Source organism: Apteryx rowi, unplaced genomic scaffold, assembly GCF_003343035.1.
Source record: "Apteryx rowi isolate R43461 unplaced genomic scaffold, aptRow1 scaffold_3, whole genome shotgun sequence".
NCBI lineage: Eukaryota > Metazoa > Chordata > Aves > Apterygiformes > Apterygidae > Apteryx > Apteryx rowi.
The window spans coordinates 8261657-8276213 of NW_020449418.1; the positions used below are offsets into that span (position 1 = coordinate 8261657).

At 73.8% G+C, this 14557-nt stretch overlaps 3 protein-coding genes across 5 annotated transcripts; all 3 read left to right on the forward strand.

Annotated features, from left to right (window-relative positions):
* Window positions 1–6: 6 nt before the first annotated feature.
* Window positions 7–6640, forward strand: UBTD1 (ubiquitin domain containing 1). 2 transcript variants are annotated; one of them, XM_026069837.1, is made up of 3 exons: window positions 7–41; window positions 5611–5838; window positions 6154–6640. In XM_026069837.1, the coding sequence occupies exons 2-3, from the start codon at window positions 5664–5666 to the stop codon at window positions 6537–6539; spliced, it is 561 nt and encodes a 186-aa protein (XP_025925622.1). In that variant the 5' UTR covers window positions 7–41; window positions 5611–5663; the 3' UTR covers window positions 6540–6640. The 2 variants fall into 2 exon arrangements, with proteins under 2 accessions (XP_025925622.1, XP_025925623.1); XM_026069838.1 differs by lacking the exon at window positions 7–41 and adding an exon at window positions 299–321.
* Window positions 6641–6902: 262 nt separating this feature from the next.
* On the forward strand, window positions 6903–10406 carry ANKRD2 (ankyrin repeat domain 2). 2 transcript variants are annotated; one of them, XM_026069836.1, is made up of 9 exons: window positions 6903–8243; window positions 8335–8448; window positions 8632–8793; window positions 8966–9073; window positions 9308–9406; window positions 9634–9732; window positions 9861–9959; window positions 10045–10143; window positions 10220–10406. In XM_026069836.1, exons 1-9 carry the CDS (start codon window positions 7638–7640, stop codon window positions 10322–10324), a joined length of 1491 nt encoding a protein of 496 aa, XP_025925621.1. In that variant the 5' UTR covers window positions 6903–7637; the 3' UTR covers window positions 10325–10406. The 2 variants fall into 2 exon arrangements, with proteins under 2 accessions (XP_025925621.1, XP_025925620.1); XM_026069835.1 differs by having other exon boundaries at window positions 8966–9406; window positions 9861–10333.
* Window positions 10407–11092: 686 nt separating this feature from the next.
* On the forward strand, window positions 11093–13625 carry HOGA1 (4-hydroxy-2-oxoglutarate aldolase 1). Its single transcript, XM_026069861.1, has 7 exons — window positions 11093–11291; window positions 11661–11789; window positions 11884–12011; window positions 12093–12227; window positions 12364–12460; window positions 12595–12728; window positions 13368–13625. Exons 1-7 carry the CDS (start codon window positions 11093–11095, stop codon window positions 13515–13517), a joined length of 972 nt encoding a protein of 323 aa, XP_025925646.1. The 3' UTR covers window positions 13518–13625.
* The last annotated feature ends 932 nt before the right edge of the window (window positions 13626–14557 follow it).

Here is a 14557-nt window from a genome sequence, read left to right on the forward strand (position 1 = left end):
CCGGCAGCGGCCCGCCGCCGGCAACCCCCGCAAACGAGCAGGTGAGCGGGGCGTCCGGGGGCCACCGGCGGGGATTGGGGCCACCGGCGGGGATCGGGGGCCCCGGGGGGGATCGCGGGCACTGGGGACGGCGGCGGCAGCGCCGCGGGGCGGGGGGCGTTTTCCTCGCAGCCGGCGCCGCTGCGCTCCGGTACCGCGCTAGGCGCGGGGCAGGATCAGGATCAGGATCAGGCCCGGGGTGTCACATCGCGTCCTGCCCGGCTCTGCCGGTTCCCGCTGCTTCTAGGCCTGCGCGAGCCCCGGAGCACTTCTCTCCGCCAGGTTTGCGCTGGGAAGCGTCCAAAGCAAAGGTCTCGCCCCCCGGGTGCCCTCCGGTGCCGGGGGCGAAGGGGGCGTCGTGGCCGGTGACGTGCGCCGCGGCGGCCCCCGTTTCGGGCTCTGTCCTGCTGCGCCCGGCACGGAGGGATCCGGTGTCCGGCCAGCTCTTGTGTGGGGTCTCGCCTTGCCCACGCGCTGGCGTGGCTGCGGGGACCCCGTCCCCTCTCCCGCTGGGATTGGGGGACCGGCTGGCGTGGGGCGGCTCCGCGGGCGTCCTGCCGTCGGGAGGGAGCCGTGCCCCTGCAAACGCCGCGGGCTGCGCCGAGTTGCCCGGGAGCCCGACCGAATACCTGCGTGAGGGTGCTTACGTAAGGTGCTTCCCCGGGACGCCGCCGCGCGTGGCACCGTCCGCACGGTGGCTCGGCCACTCGGCCGCACGTCCCGGCTGAGCTCCCTGCCTGCGGGAATTAACTTGGCTGCTGCCACCTGGTCCAGCGCGTCTTGACCTCCGGAGTCGCCGGCTGGCTGCAGCGGTGCCGGTCCCCGGGGAAAGCTCGCTGGCGGGCTCTGTTGCAACTCGGAGTGCGCGGGGGGATCGCACCCTGCAAGAACCAGCTCCCCGCATTCCCGAATCCGGCCCCTCCAAGAGCCGTGCGGGCGGCAGGGTGAATCATGCCTCCCTTGCCGGCGCCCTCCTCCCCAGCCGGTGCAATAACAGCGCGCGTTGCACCCACTGCTAATTACGGTGTTTGGAGCCAAGCGCTTGAGGAGGCTGGAGAGGAGGAACAGGAAGCACCGTGCGTGCGGGTGAGGACAGAGGGAAGCCCCGGCCCTCTCCGGGGAGCCGGGCTGCAGGCGGGCGAGAGGAAAAGAGGTTTTCCGGCAGGATGGCAGGTCTGCTCCGCGAATAGCGTGGCCCTGCCTTGGTGAAAGTGGGTGAAGCCTGTGCACAGTGCTTTAGGACAACTGCTCCTGCGTCCCAGCCCTCCGGGGGCTTTTGGGATGTTCCCCAAGGGCAGCAGACGCGGTGCACGGTGCCCTGTGTGGAGGCACCGCTCGGTGCATGGCAGGCAGCGCTTGCCTGCAGCCGGCCAGGTGGCCTCGGGGCTCCTTTCCGGGGCTCCCTTGCGGAGCTGTCTCCCTGCCAGCGCATGCGGACAGGCTCGCTCCCTCTGGCCCCGAGCTTTGTGGGCTCGGTGCCCGGAGCAGCGCGGCCGCCTGGCACGGCCTTCCCGGCGCCAGGTGAGCTGTGCCTCGCCGCTCTGCGGAGCTGCTCCCCGTGGAAGCCCACGCGGGTCTGGTTTGTGYGATAGCAGCCCTGCTCCTCCCGGGGGTCGCAGCCCCCGTGGCGCACGCCGGCCCCCGCGCTGTCCTGCCTAGGGATGCGGACGTGTCCTTGCAAACGTGCGGGTGCTGCTGGGCCCCCGGCCCGGCCAGGGCTGTTTGCTCAGCTCTGTGGGTGTGCAAGGCCCTTGGTAAACACCTCCGTGCTGGCTCTGTGCCGCTGTGGCTGGCAGGGTCCGATCCGGAGGCCCTGGCTCTCCTTTCCACCTGCAGGCCCGCTGGGGTCCTTTGCGCCCTCGCCAGGCGAGCTGTGACGGAGGGGCTCTGCGAGGTCTCGCTTCGTCCCGGAGCTGGGCTCTCAGCCGCTTTCCCAGGTGTGTGTTGCTGCCACAGCATCTGATCGCGGGGGCCCCCTCCCGCGCAGGGCCACGGCTGGCTGGAGAGCCGCGTTCCTGCCGGCGTCTCCGGCATCGCTGCCGCCTTCCCCTCCGGCCTGGAGCGGTCCCTACGAGGATCCCGCATCCCTGCTGAGCTCTCCTCGGCCAGCCCGCCTTCCTCCTCCCGCTGCCGCGGCGTCCCCGGCAGCCACGCTGACCGCCTCCGCTTTCTTGGAGCGTGTCCCTTCCTCGGGAAGCAAGGGCAGAGCGCCTGCGTGTGCCCTGCTCCCTGCCAAGGGCGCAGGCGGGCAGCGGAGGCAACGACGTGCCGGGGCAGCCCTGGGGCTCCCGGGGGTTTACCAAACTGGTGGCTCGTGCTCGCGGCCTGTGGCGGAGCTGGGCCGTCCCCGGGGCTGGGTGCCCGGGCCAATTCCTGCCCTTGCTTGCGGAGTGACATCAGCCCCTGGTTGCTGCTCCCGGCGGGAGCCGCCTTGGCAGGCGGCGGAGGGTTGCGCCCCGGCGGGTGGGGATGAAGCAAGGTTGCAGCTGCCCTCGCCCGCAGCGTGGGGACACAGTCCCAGGGCTGGCAGGTCCCGGCACGCAGGGAGCTGCCGTCGGCCGGGAGGGGAGCGCAGCGCCCCGTGCCCGCCTCGCCTCCGGCAGGCACCGTGGGCCCGCTGCCGGAGCGGGCACTCCCAGCCCAGCGCGTGGGGGGCGAGAGGCTGGAGCCTGTTTCTTGGAGAGAAACTGGGCTCGGTTCCCTGCTGCGGTGGAGCAGGGAGCAGGTCCTCTGCCGCGGGAGCCCTGCCGCGCAGCCCCTGTGCCCAGCCGGCTTCTGCCCGGCCTGGACTTGCTGTGACCCTGCGCGGCGCCAGGTGGATCCGGCGTTTCTCGCCCCCTCTTCCTGCACCATGCTGTTGCGAGCTGCTCCCTGCCCTCCCCTTCCCGACCGGCAGTCCGGAGAGAGGGGTCCTGCGCGGAGGAAACGGCCCCGGGGGCGGCCGGTCCCGGCTGCAGGCTCAGGCTGCGCTGCCTCCAGGCGGCTCCTGGCAGGGCTCCCCGGCGCAGGCGACGGCCGTGTCCCCGGGCAGGGGCAGGAGAGCGGAGCTGGGCTGCCGGAGGCACGCGGCTGCCTGGCCGAGGAGGGGACCGCTGGCTTGCCAGGACGGCCGGAGGCGGCGGCGTGTGCCACCTGCGCTTCGCCGCCACCGCAGAGCGAGCCTCCGGGCCCTGCGCCTGCCGCCCGAGGCCCTCGCGCGCCAGGGGAGCTTTGCAAGCGGGGCCGAGCCGCAGGCAGGGAGCGCGGGCACGGCGGCGCGGGGGGCAGGCTGCCAGCCAGATCCTGTTGGCACGAGGCCGGGCGCAGGAAGCGGCCGGACCTGTCTCGAGGTGCTGCCGCGGCGCCGCGCCGGGAAGGGGGTGGAGGGTTGCACAACGGGCCGGGAATAGAGCGGCGCAAGGTGATTAGAGGCAGCCGGGCCCGGGCTGAGCAGCAGCGATCAATAGAAGAGGCTTAGCTCCTGCCTACCTGGGCCAGGCTCCCGGGGCGGCTGCGCGGCCCGAGCCTGTCCCCGCTCCCGCTGGCTGGCCTCCCTCCCACGCTGCCAGCTCGGGAGCACATCCGGGCCCCGCGTCCCCCGCCGCTCCCATCCCACTTCCTCGCCCGAGCCGGCCCTGGCGCCGAGCGCCAGCCCTCTTCCCTTTCCTGGAAACGAAGCAGGGAGGATGGTGCTGGCCGGGGCGCCTTGCGCCAGGGGACCTTCCCCGCGCGCTGTCCCCCCGGGAGCCCTGCGTCTTCGCCTGGCTGGCCCTGGGGAGCGGTGTCAGCTGTGCCGGAGCTGCCTGCCGCGGCAGGCGGCTGGGAGGCTGCCGGAGCAGGGCCAGGGACCTTCCCCCCAGCCCTGCACTGCGCCCGGCCTCCCTCCGCGGCTCGCAGCCTTCCCGAGGACGCCCACGGTGGCCCTGGTGGCCAAGGCAGCGTGAAGCCGGGCTCTCCGGCTCTGCCCACGTCCCGCAGCTCTCCGTCCTTCAGGCTCGCAATGGCGCCCTTCCGCCGCCCTCCCGGGGCAGGTGCTCTCCCTGACCTTGCTCCGTCCTGCGGTGCTGCAAATCCCTCCTGCCCAGCACCGTGACTGCTGAATCGGCAGCGCTGGCTGCAGCCGGCTGCCCTCGCTCCTCGGGGGATGAGGTCGCAGGCAGGGTGCTGCCCGCGGGTCCTGCTCAAGGACACTTGGCGCCCTGCCCTGGGTCCTGGTCCTCCGGGGTAGCTGAGCTCTCCCATGCCCCGTGGGGGCCCCCGGGGTGGGTGCCACGGGTTGCACCCAGCTCTGGGCCAGGTGCTCGCTATGCAAGCAGGTGCCACGTCATCTGTCTCGCACAAGGAAAGGCAGGGGAGAGTGAGGGCTGGTGCAAAGAAGGGTCACGTCGTGCGTCGCCTCGCTGCGTGCTTGCCCAGGAAAAAGCCTTCCGGGGGATGTGGCTCAGCCAGGAGCTGGCCGTCCCCGGTGCAGTGGTTGGAGCGCGTGCAGGCGGGTGGCGCAGGGCTGCGGCAGCTGCTGGTGTCGGGTCGTGCCTGGCAGGTCGCTGTGCAGGCACGTGGCATCCTTCCTGCCCGGGGCTCCGTGCCCTCCCGCATCCCCCCGGCAGGAGCAGTCCCGCTGGCCGGCCCCACGGAAAGGGGAGGCAGGAAGGAGCTGTTGTCATGCATTGTCCCCTGCTCAGCTGGGAGTGACAGCAGCTCCTTCCTGCCCCCTGCTTCCGGCCCTGCTGTGGGGCCGGTGGGACGGGGCTGTTCCCACGGGGCCGCGGGCCGGCTCGGCGAGGGCAGGGCTGTGCGGGGTGCTCGGGGATCCCCGGGGGCTGCCCAAGAGGCCACTGAGCAGGGAGCGCATTGGGGGGCTGTTTCAGGGAGGACCTGCTCCGTTGCACCCATCGCAGGGGCTCCTGCGGGCTGGCAGCACCCCGGGGGCTTCTCCCGCAGCATCGCCTCCCCGGGGCATCCCGCCTCGGGCAGGGCTTTCCCCAGCGCGGCGTCGCAGCGCGTGTGCCCCCCTGCCCGGCCGGGCGCCAGCTAGGTGAAGGCGCCTTGGTCTGCGCTGTGGGCAGCTGCCCTCCGCATGGCTCCGGGGGCCTTCGGCGAGGCCGCGGGGAGCCCCGTGTGTTCAGCCGTGTGCTGCCCGGAGTCGATCCCTGCAGCCCCAGCACCGGGGCACCCACGTGGCGGGGGTGGCAGGGTGGCCAGAGAGGACCCAGGAGTCCTGCCCTCCCCCCGGGGCCACAGCTCAGCCCCCGTAATCCCTTTTCCGCTCCGAGTCACCAGCTTATTCCCTGGCTAATTCCCCGAGCTATAAATACTGCCCTGCCTCAAAGGGCCTCGAGGCCCTGCGGCCACCCCGCTGGTCCCCTTGGCGCAGGGGATGGGGCAAGGACGCTGCTTGGGGGCAGCTGCTGTGGGGCCCTTGGGCAGGGCCAGCCGTGCTCAGCCGAGGACACCGCTGTGCGCAGCGGGAGGGGTGCCCGCGGCCCACAGCGGGCAGAGCGCCCTTCCCCTGGATGTAGGGCTGGGGAGGCGGGGGGCCGGGGGCCGCCTGGGAGCCCCGTCCCGCGGCTGAGCCTCCCACTCCCTCCGCAGGCCGCAATGAGCCGCTGAAGAAGGAGCGTCCCAAGTGGAAGAGCGACTACCCCATGACGGACGGGCAGCTGCGCAGCAAGCGGGACGAGTTCTGGGACACGGCGCCCGCCTTCGAGGGCCGCAAGGAGATCTGGGACGCCCTGAAGGCAGCTGCCTATGCCGTGGAGGCCAACGACCACAGCCTGGCCCAGGCCATCCTGGACGGAGCCAGCATCACCCTGCCCCACGGTGAGCGACAGGACCGGGGGCTCGGAGCGGGGCTGGTGGAGGGGCGCTATTTGCCCCACATCCCGGGGGAGCCCTGTGGGCACATCGGGGCCCTGGGAGCAGCCCTGGGTTGGACAGGAGAGAGGCCACCAGCTGCCTTCGTGCCTCTGCCGAGCTGAGGCAGGGCTCAGCCGCGCCAAGGGGGGCGAGCCAGGCTCTGTGCCCGCTGCAGGGGGTGGCCCCGTGCCCTCCGCCAGCCCCAGGACCCGCGTGGTGGGGGACATCCGGGGTCGGGGGTGCCCGTGTGCCCACAGCCTCTCACCCCGCTGTCCCCAGGGTCCCTGACTGAGTGCTACGATGAGCTGGGCAACCGGTACCAGCTGCCCGTGTACTGCCTCGCGCCGCCCGTCAACCTGATCCTGGAGCGGAGCGACGAGGAGAGCGCGGAGCCCGCCGAGCCCCTGCCCAACGCCCGGCGGGAGTTCGCCCTCAAGGTGCGCCTCTCCACGGGCAAGGACCTGCGGCTCAACGCCAGCATGGGCGACACCATCGGGCAGCTGAAGAAGCAGCTGCAGGCGCAGGAGGGCATCGACTTGGCCTGGCAGCGCTGGTTCTTCTCAGGGAAGCTGCTCACCGACCGCACGCGGCTGCAGGAGACCAAGATCCAGAAGGATTTTGTCGTGCAAGTGATCGTGAACCAGCCCCTGCCGCCCAGGAACTGAGCTCCCGCCTGCACGGGCCTGGCAGGATGGGGCAGGGGCTGGCGGAGCCGGGAGGTCCCGTCCCACGCAGGGGCACAGCAGCGGCCCCAGGGGTGCCCCCGGTGCCCTATCACAGCCGGAGCCCGCGTGGGCAGCCTCTGCTCCCCTCCCCAAAGCTCCTGGGCCACCAAGGTGCCCCCAGGCTGGGTCTTCCCTCGGAAAGGGCTGTGCGGGGCTGTGCCTGCCGCAGTGGCCCCTCTCCGCTGGGGGCACGGGCGTGCGCCCCGTTTGCTGCAGAAGGTCCGAGACTGAACGTCTCCTGGGGGGTCGGCGTGCCCAGGGCCCCGCTGCAGGGCGGTCCTGTCGGGGAGAGGCCATGACCTGCTGGCCCTGGCCCGGAGGCTGGGCCGGGGCTCCTGCTCCCTCCAGCCGGGAGGCCCCCGGGGCGCTGGGCTGGGTGGAGATGTCTCCCCTCTGTACATAGTCTGTGTATTTATCAATAAAGCCTTTTCATCCTTCCGCCAGCCCCAGCATCCTTGGCCGGCTGGGGTGTCCGGTGGGGTCCCCGTGCCGGTCCTACCTCTGCTCCGTTTTGGCAAGGCGAGGGCCCGGGGCTGGCTCCACGACAGGGCACGCCGCGATCGCCCGGGGCAGAGCACCCAAGGGTGGCGCTGGGAACAGGCTGTGCCTGGCCAGTGCTGCCCGGAGAGGGTGACGCATCCCCCTCCGTCCCTCCTCTCCGGTCCTCTGCCCAGTCCCGGCGGCCGGTGCCCAGCGCATTAACTGTCCCAGCGCAGGGCAGCGCTGGCCTCATCTTACAAATGGGGAAAGCAAAGCCCGGGAGGGCTGAGCGATGCAGCCGGTGCCGGGAATAGCTGCCAGCTCTGCTTCCCAGTGCCGCTGCCAGGCTGCCCGTGTGCGCCCGCGGAGGCCAGCCGGCTGCCCAGGCCCTGGCCGGGCTGCTTGGGACGCTCCGAACCTGAGGTCATCCTCCAAAGCAGCGGGGAGAGCTGCGGCCCCGGGCAGCGCCTGCCGCCTGCTCCCGGCCGAAGGGTTTGGGCACCAGCGGGGGTGCGCCCTCGCCTCCCCTCGCTCCGGGGAGCAGCACCCCTGCACCCCATGTGCCAGGGCGCCCCGGAGATGCTGGTGGGCCCCGTGGGGTCATTGGGGCTGGGCTGCCCGGTGCCGGCACGGGCTGGTCTGCGGCTCACTCGCAGCACCTGGGGAGCGACTGCAGGGATGGGGCGACGGGAGCCGAGCGGAGCATCCCGGGTGCTGAGGGCTGGCGGTGCGTGCTTGGGGCCCGGCAGGTCCAGGAGAGACCCGCAGCCTCGCTCCTCGAGCCTCTCCGGCCTCCCGTGCCCGGTGCAGCCCAGTGTGGGGGTCCCGCGCAGCCCGCRGCGGGGGCCCTGGGTCTCTTTAAGAGCGGGCCGGGCGCTGGCGGAGGTGAGCCGGGGCCACCGAAAGCAGCAGGGTGAGCTCATGACAAAGCTGCCCCAGTCATGCRGAGCAGCCACAGCTGTCGGTGCCCTTGGGCAGCGGGACGGAGGGGCCGGCGGCATAAAGCCCCGTGGCCAGCCGAGCTGCCCGCAGCGCCCGCAGCCCCGGGGCCAGGCGCTCCCTGCCCGCCGCGGCGGGGGCGAGAGGCCGCAGCCGGCAGACATGGAGCCGGACGTGCAATGGGCCACGGAGCTCATCGACCAGAAGCTGGCGGAGGAGGAGGAGGTGGGTGCCTCGGGGAGGTGGGTGCCCGTGCCCGGGGCCTCGGGCGCGAGGAGCGGGGCCAGCGCTCAGCCTCCCCCACGTGTCCGTGCAGAGACTCAAAGGCGAGGGTCCCCGGGAGCCGCCGGCTGTGGAACGGATGGACACGCCGGAGCTGGAGGAGGAGAAGCGCCGCGGCCCCAGGAACCGGGCCGTCGAGGCCATCAAGGTGTGGGGCTGGGCATGGGGCAAAGGCAAACGGGGTGCCGTGGTGGGGGGCTGCGGCAGCTGGGGGGCGGCATGGCCCCCCATGCCGTGCACCGCTCCCGGAGGCACGGTGCATGGCATGTACCGGCGACCCCGGGTGAGTGTCCCGGGCTCCCTGGGCTCACGGGCGGTGTGTCCCCCCCAGGGCCAGGAGCGGGTGCGGAGGAGCTCGGTGGACCTGCGGCGGGAGATCATCGACGTGGGGAGCATCCAGCACCTCATCGAGCTGCGCAAGCAGCGCCGCAAGCGCCGGGAGGAGAGGGCGGCCACCCCCGAGCCCCCGCCGCCCCCCGAGCCYCAGGAGATCGTACGTGGGGGGCGTCCCCGGGGCGCGGGACGGGGTGCCGGGATGGGGGTCGCGGATGTGGCCAGCCCCCCGCCAGCCTCCGTGTCCCCCGTGGGGAGAGCCGGACGTGGCACCCCCCACGCTGCCCCCCATGCGGTGCCGTGCCCTGGCCCTGAGCCTCTCCTGCCCCCAGGAGGGCCCCGTGGAGCCGGAGACCTTCCTCCGAGCTGCCGTCCAGGGCAAAATCCACGTCGTCGAGAAGTTTTTGGCAGATGGAGGCTCCCCGGACACGTGTGACGAGGTAGCGCTCCCCACGGGCTGCCGAGCCCCGGCGCAGCGCCCCAATGATGGGCACCGGGGCACGGAGTCATGGGGGGACACCTCCAACGACCCGCTCGTGCCACCCCGCCATGCCCGGCTGCGCCTGTGGGTGAGGGCCGGGTGCCTCCGGGGCCGGGGGTGGCAGCGGGGGAAACGGCCAGGCTGGGCCAGGCGGGACGGACGCAGCGGCCAGCGCGGTGCCTCGTGCCCCCAGTTCCACCGCACGGCCCTGCACCGCTGCTCRCTGGAGGGACACATGGACATCCTGCAGAAACTGCTCGACAGCGGCGCCACCATCGACTTCAGGGACCGGGTGAGCCCGCGCCCCCCGCCTCCGGCTCCCTGCCGGCCTTGGCCTCCCGGCACGGCGCGGCCGGAGCGGCAGCAGGTTCGGGGTCCCGCCGTGCCGCGCGGGGCCGGGCAGGAGGCGATGCTCTGCCGGGAGCGCGGAGGTGGCCGCGGGCGGGGGACCGCGTCGGGGCAGGGAGCGGGGACGGGCTGGCGGCGCGCCCCGCCGTGACGCGGGCTCTGCGCGCCCAGCTGGACTGCACCGCCGTGCACTGGGCCTGCCGGGGGGGCCACCTGGCCGCCGTGAAGCTGCTGCAGGACCGCGGCGCGGACCTCAACCTGAAGGATAAGGTGAGCTGGGGCAGCGCCCGCGAGGACGGGGCCGCGCTGGGGTGCAGGGTGCTGGGCACGCCGCCGGGTGCGTTAGCAGCGACGGCGGTGCCGATCCCTCCCGGTGTCCGTCTCCTGCCCTGGCCCAGCTGCTGAGCACCCCCCTGCACGTGGCCACCCGGACGGGCCACCCCGACATCGTGGAGCACCTCATCCACTGCGGGGCACACATCAACTCCCCGGACAGGGTAAGCGGCGCGCGGCGCCCCGGTCCGCGGGGGTGGCACCGGGGGGCCCCGGGGCCCGGCTGGCACGGCCCTGCCTCTCCCGCAGGAAGGCGACACGGCTCTGCACGACGCCACGCGGCTCAGCCGCTACAAGATCATCAAAATGCTGATCCTGCACGGGGCCGACATGATGGCCAAGAACCTGGTGAGCGGCGCAGGGTGCGGGGGGCCGGGCGCTGCCCCCGGCCCGGCTGGCGCCCAACCTCTGCCCGCGCTCGCAGGACGGCAAGACCCCGACGGACCTGGTGCAGCAGTGGCAGGTAGACACRCGCCAGGCGCTGGAGACCAAGGCGCAGCCGCAGGGGGAGACGGAGGTCCCTGCGTGACGGGCTCGGCTCCAAGGAGCAGCCGAGATTTGTCCGTGTCAATAAAAGCTGGCATCGACGAACCCCCCCGGGGCACGAGGCGATTCATTGCAGCGCGGTGCAGCCGCGGGACTCCTCGCCGTGGCGTGGTGCTGCCGGGAGGCGCTGGCAGTGCTGCAAAACCTGGACTAACTCACGGAGGAAACTCCAGTGAGGGCTGCTCCGTGCAGCCAGCACCAGCCCCTCAGGGAGCCCCTGAGCTGCCGTGTGCCGGCGGCTGGGATTATGCTGGGAAATAGCGGTCATACCCTTCCCCGACGGGCACGGCAAAATGGGCCCCTTTGGCTGAGCGCGGTGCTCGCCGCTCACCGCTCAGGCACGCTCCCGCTCGCCCGCGTTTGCCGGAGACCCTGCGGCAGCACCCCGAGCAGGCTGACGCCGGGATGCCACGCTGCCGGGGTGGCATGTGCTGGCGCCGGCACCGAGCCACAGCCCAGCTCCGGTCCCCCAGTGACAGGGGGGCAGCTGCCAGAGCTGGGGGCCGATCTCGGGACTCGGCCACCCGGGAAGCGGAAGGGGAAAGCACGGCCRGCGCTCCGGGCTGGGGCTCAGCCGGGGGAGCGGAGCTCCTTCCATGGGCTCCCGAGGGGCAGGAAAGCCCCCCCAGCTGGTGCAGGTGCCGCCCCCGGTGTCGTCCTYGCTAGCCAGGAGCCCTCACGCGCCTCGTCAATCATTAACAGCCCCTCGGCGGGGTGGGTGTCGCGGGCTGGCCGCAGCGCCCGGGCCACCATGGCGCTCAGCACCCGCCTGGCCTCGCCGCTCCGGCCGGCCCTGCGCCGGGCGCTCAGCACCCCGCCGGAGCCGGGGCCCACGCTGGACCTGGCGGGCATCTTCCCGCCCCTGGCCACCCCCTTCTCGCCCACGCAGGAGGTGGACTATGCCCAGCTGGAGGGCAACCTGCGCYGCTACGCCGGCATCCCCTTCCGAGGTGAGCGCGGCCCYGGCCCCGCTGCCMYGGGCTGCGGCGCCCCGCGGGAGCTGCCGGCTCCGGGGGGCCACTGGCTGCTCAGGCTCCTGCGGGGCCATGCGGCAGCGGCTGCAGGCTGCGGGCCTGCCGCGGGTGCCCGGCCTCCCGCCGGACTTTGCTCCTGGGCTGCAGCCCCTCGGCGAGGCGGCTCACCCAGGGGCCTTCACGCAGCGTGCGTGCATGCGTGTGTGCATGCCCGCGCGTGCACGCTGCACGTGCGTGCTCGCTCGCTGCAYGTGCACGCTCGCACAGCCCCCGTGCAGGCTTGCCCCCGCGCCGGGACCTGCTGCCGCCGCCCCCGGCGCTGCCCGCCCCGTCCTTGCGTTGCAGGCTTCGTGGTGCAGGGCTCCAACGGGGAGCAGCCCTACCTGGCGCCCCGCGAGCGGCTGGAGGTGGTGCGCTGCGCTCGCCGCGCGCTGCCCAGGGACCGCCTGCTGCTGGCGGGCTCCGGCTGCGAGGGTGAGTGCGCGCGGGGAGCGCGGCGGCCCCCTCCCGGCCCKGCCCCGGCCCCGGGGGTGGGGGGCCGCCGCTCACCGCCCGGCCTCCTCCCCAGCCACGCAGGCCACCATCGAGATGACGGTCAGCATGGCAGAGGCGGGCGCCGACGCGGCGCTGGTCGTGACGCCCTGCTACTACCGGGGGGCCATGACCGGCGCTGCCCTGGTGCGGCACTACGCGGAGGTGAGCGGCCCCGGCCCCGCGCCGGCTCGTCCCCAGCTCGGGGCTTGGCGGCGCCGCTGAGCTCTGCCCGGGCGCCCGCAGGTCGCCGAGGCGTCCCCCATCCCCGTGGTGCTCTACAGCGTGCCCGCCAACACCGGGCTGGACCTGCCGCTGGAGGCCGTCCTCGCCCTGGCGCAGCACCCCAACATCGTCGGGCTCAAGGACAGCGGCGGGGACGTGAGTGGGGCGCCGCTCCCCCGGCGCGGGGGGAGGCCGAGGGCACCAAACCTCGGCCCCGGGCTCCGGGCAAGGAGCCCCACGGCGGGGCGGCGAGCGGGTGCCCGGCCCGGGGACGCAGCGTGTCTCTCCCCAGATCACCCGCCTGGGGCTGATCGTCCACAAGACGCGGCGGGAGGATTTCCAGGTGCTGGCGGGATCGGCCGGCTTCCTGCTGGCCAGCTACGCTGTGGGTAGGTGCCAACCGCCCCTGCGTGCCCCGGGGCCGTGGGGAGCCGGCCGTGGGGCTGGGGGCACGGGGAAGGGGAGACAGCCGGGCGGGGGGGGGGCGCATTGCAGGCTGCCAACGTGCCCCCGGCGTCCCCAGGTGCCGCTGGGGGGGTCTGCGCCCTCGCCAACGTCCTGGGGGCCCCGCTGTGCCAGCTGGAGCGGCTGTGCCGGGAGGGGCGCTGGCAGGAGGCCCGCGACCTGCAGCACCGGCTCATCGAGCCCAACGCGGCGGTGAGYGAGCCCGAGCGCTGCCGGCGGCGCGGGGGCGGCGGGACGGGGACGCTCGCGGGGCTGCGGGAGACGGTCCCCCCGGAGGCGAGGGGGGCGGCGGGGAGGATGGGCCAGCGCAGCGCCCAGTTGGCAAGGCGAGGGCCGGGCTGGAGGTGGCAGGGTGGGACATGCCAGCTTTCCCATGCCAGGAACAGCGTGTCCCCTGGCGCTGGGCGCCTGCCCGACCCCCAGCGCGATAGTTGCGGGCTATTTATAGGCAGGGATGGGGGGAAGAGCCGCTCCTCCCTGGGGGTGCTGATCCCACGGCGGGATGCTGGCCCTACTGCAAGGACCCCGGTGCCCTGGCAGGGACGTCCCCTGCGCGGGAGCCCCATCCCCGCACRGCCGCGCTCTGTGCCCCTGCCCCATGGGGCGTGCTTCGCTGGGGGGCTGCGACCGCCCCACRCAGCCGCTCGGCCCACCCGCATCCCTGTGGTCCCAGGGCGGGCGGTGAGCCCAGGGGCTGGGATCACCGTGCAGCCCCACATCGGAGCCGGCGCAGGAGCCCGGCATGCCACGTTGCACCATTGACCGCGTCGCCCTGCCCCACGGGACCCCAGAGCCGGCCCCGGCCAAGCCTCGGCACCCCGCTTCCCGCAGGTCACTCGCCGGTTCGGGATCCCAGGGCTGAAGAAGGCCATGGAGTGGTTCGGCTACTACGGGGGCCCCTGCCGCGCGCCCCTGGCCCCGCTGAGCCCAGCCCAGGTGGAGGAGCTGAGAGAGACCTTCAGCGCCAACGGCTGGTTGTGAGGGGCCTCCGTCCCCCCCGGCATCCCCCCTCCCCACGCCTCTGCCCTGGCACCGCAGCGCTTGCAACACCGCCTTCCCCCGGCCCGGGGAGCCAGGGTCCCCCGGGGAGCTGGGGACAGGGCAGGGGGGCACGGGGACGGGGCTGGGAGAAAGCCACCCGCCTCTGCAGAGCGACCCTGCTGCCCCTGCCTGGGAACGGCGGTGCCCCGAGGTGGGGATCCCCGCGCTGGCCCTGCTGCCCCCCCGAGCGTGCTGAGCTGGGAATAAACCTGCTGCCTCCCCGCAGCCCCTCCGCGTCCGCATTCATGCCCGCGCGCAGCCCCTCGCCCGCGGCTTCAGGTCCCCGCGGCCCGGCAGAAAGGACACGGCCCAGGCGTTTGGCAACGTGGTTTACTCAGCCGAGGCCCGGGCAGGCGGCAGCACAAGGCAGGGACGCAGCAAGGCACGGGGCCGGGGTGGGTGCAGACCCGCGGGGGGGGCACGGCCCCCACTGCAGCCCGCTGCCGGAGCGCTGCCTGGGRCCCGCCACGCCGCGGGGGACCGGGACGTGCCGGCGGCGAAGGTGGGCGCGCACAGGGGAGGAATGAGGGGTGCACACAGGGGGCGAGACGGGGAGCTGCATGCACCCCGCCAGCACCCCTTGCCGTGCCCCTGCCCCTGTGCGCCCGGCCCCGGCCCCACACGCAGCTCTGCTGATGCCCCCGGCTCCGGGCTCCTTGCTCGCCACGGCTCCCGGTGCCCGGAGGCGGGGAGGCTGCTCCAGCGTGTCCTCAAGGCAGCGCGCGCGGTGGGCTGGCACAGCCACGAGAGGGGCACCAGCCCGTCAGCCCTGCGTCGACCCCGAGAGCAGGCCGGGTCCTTCGGGAGGGACGAGGGGCGCCGGGTCACCCTGCCCTGGGCGGGCGACCCGGAGCTGAGGGTGCCCACGCTGCCTCGGCGCCAGGGCTAGAGAAGCGCGCCGGGGGCTGCCCCTCGGCGGGCGCGTGGTCCAGCCAGCTGCCCGCTGCCCCGCGGCCAAGGCACCCTGGGCGAGGGGGTCC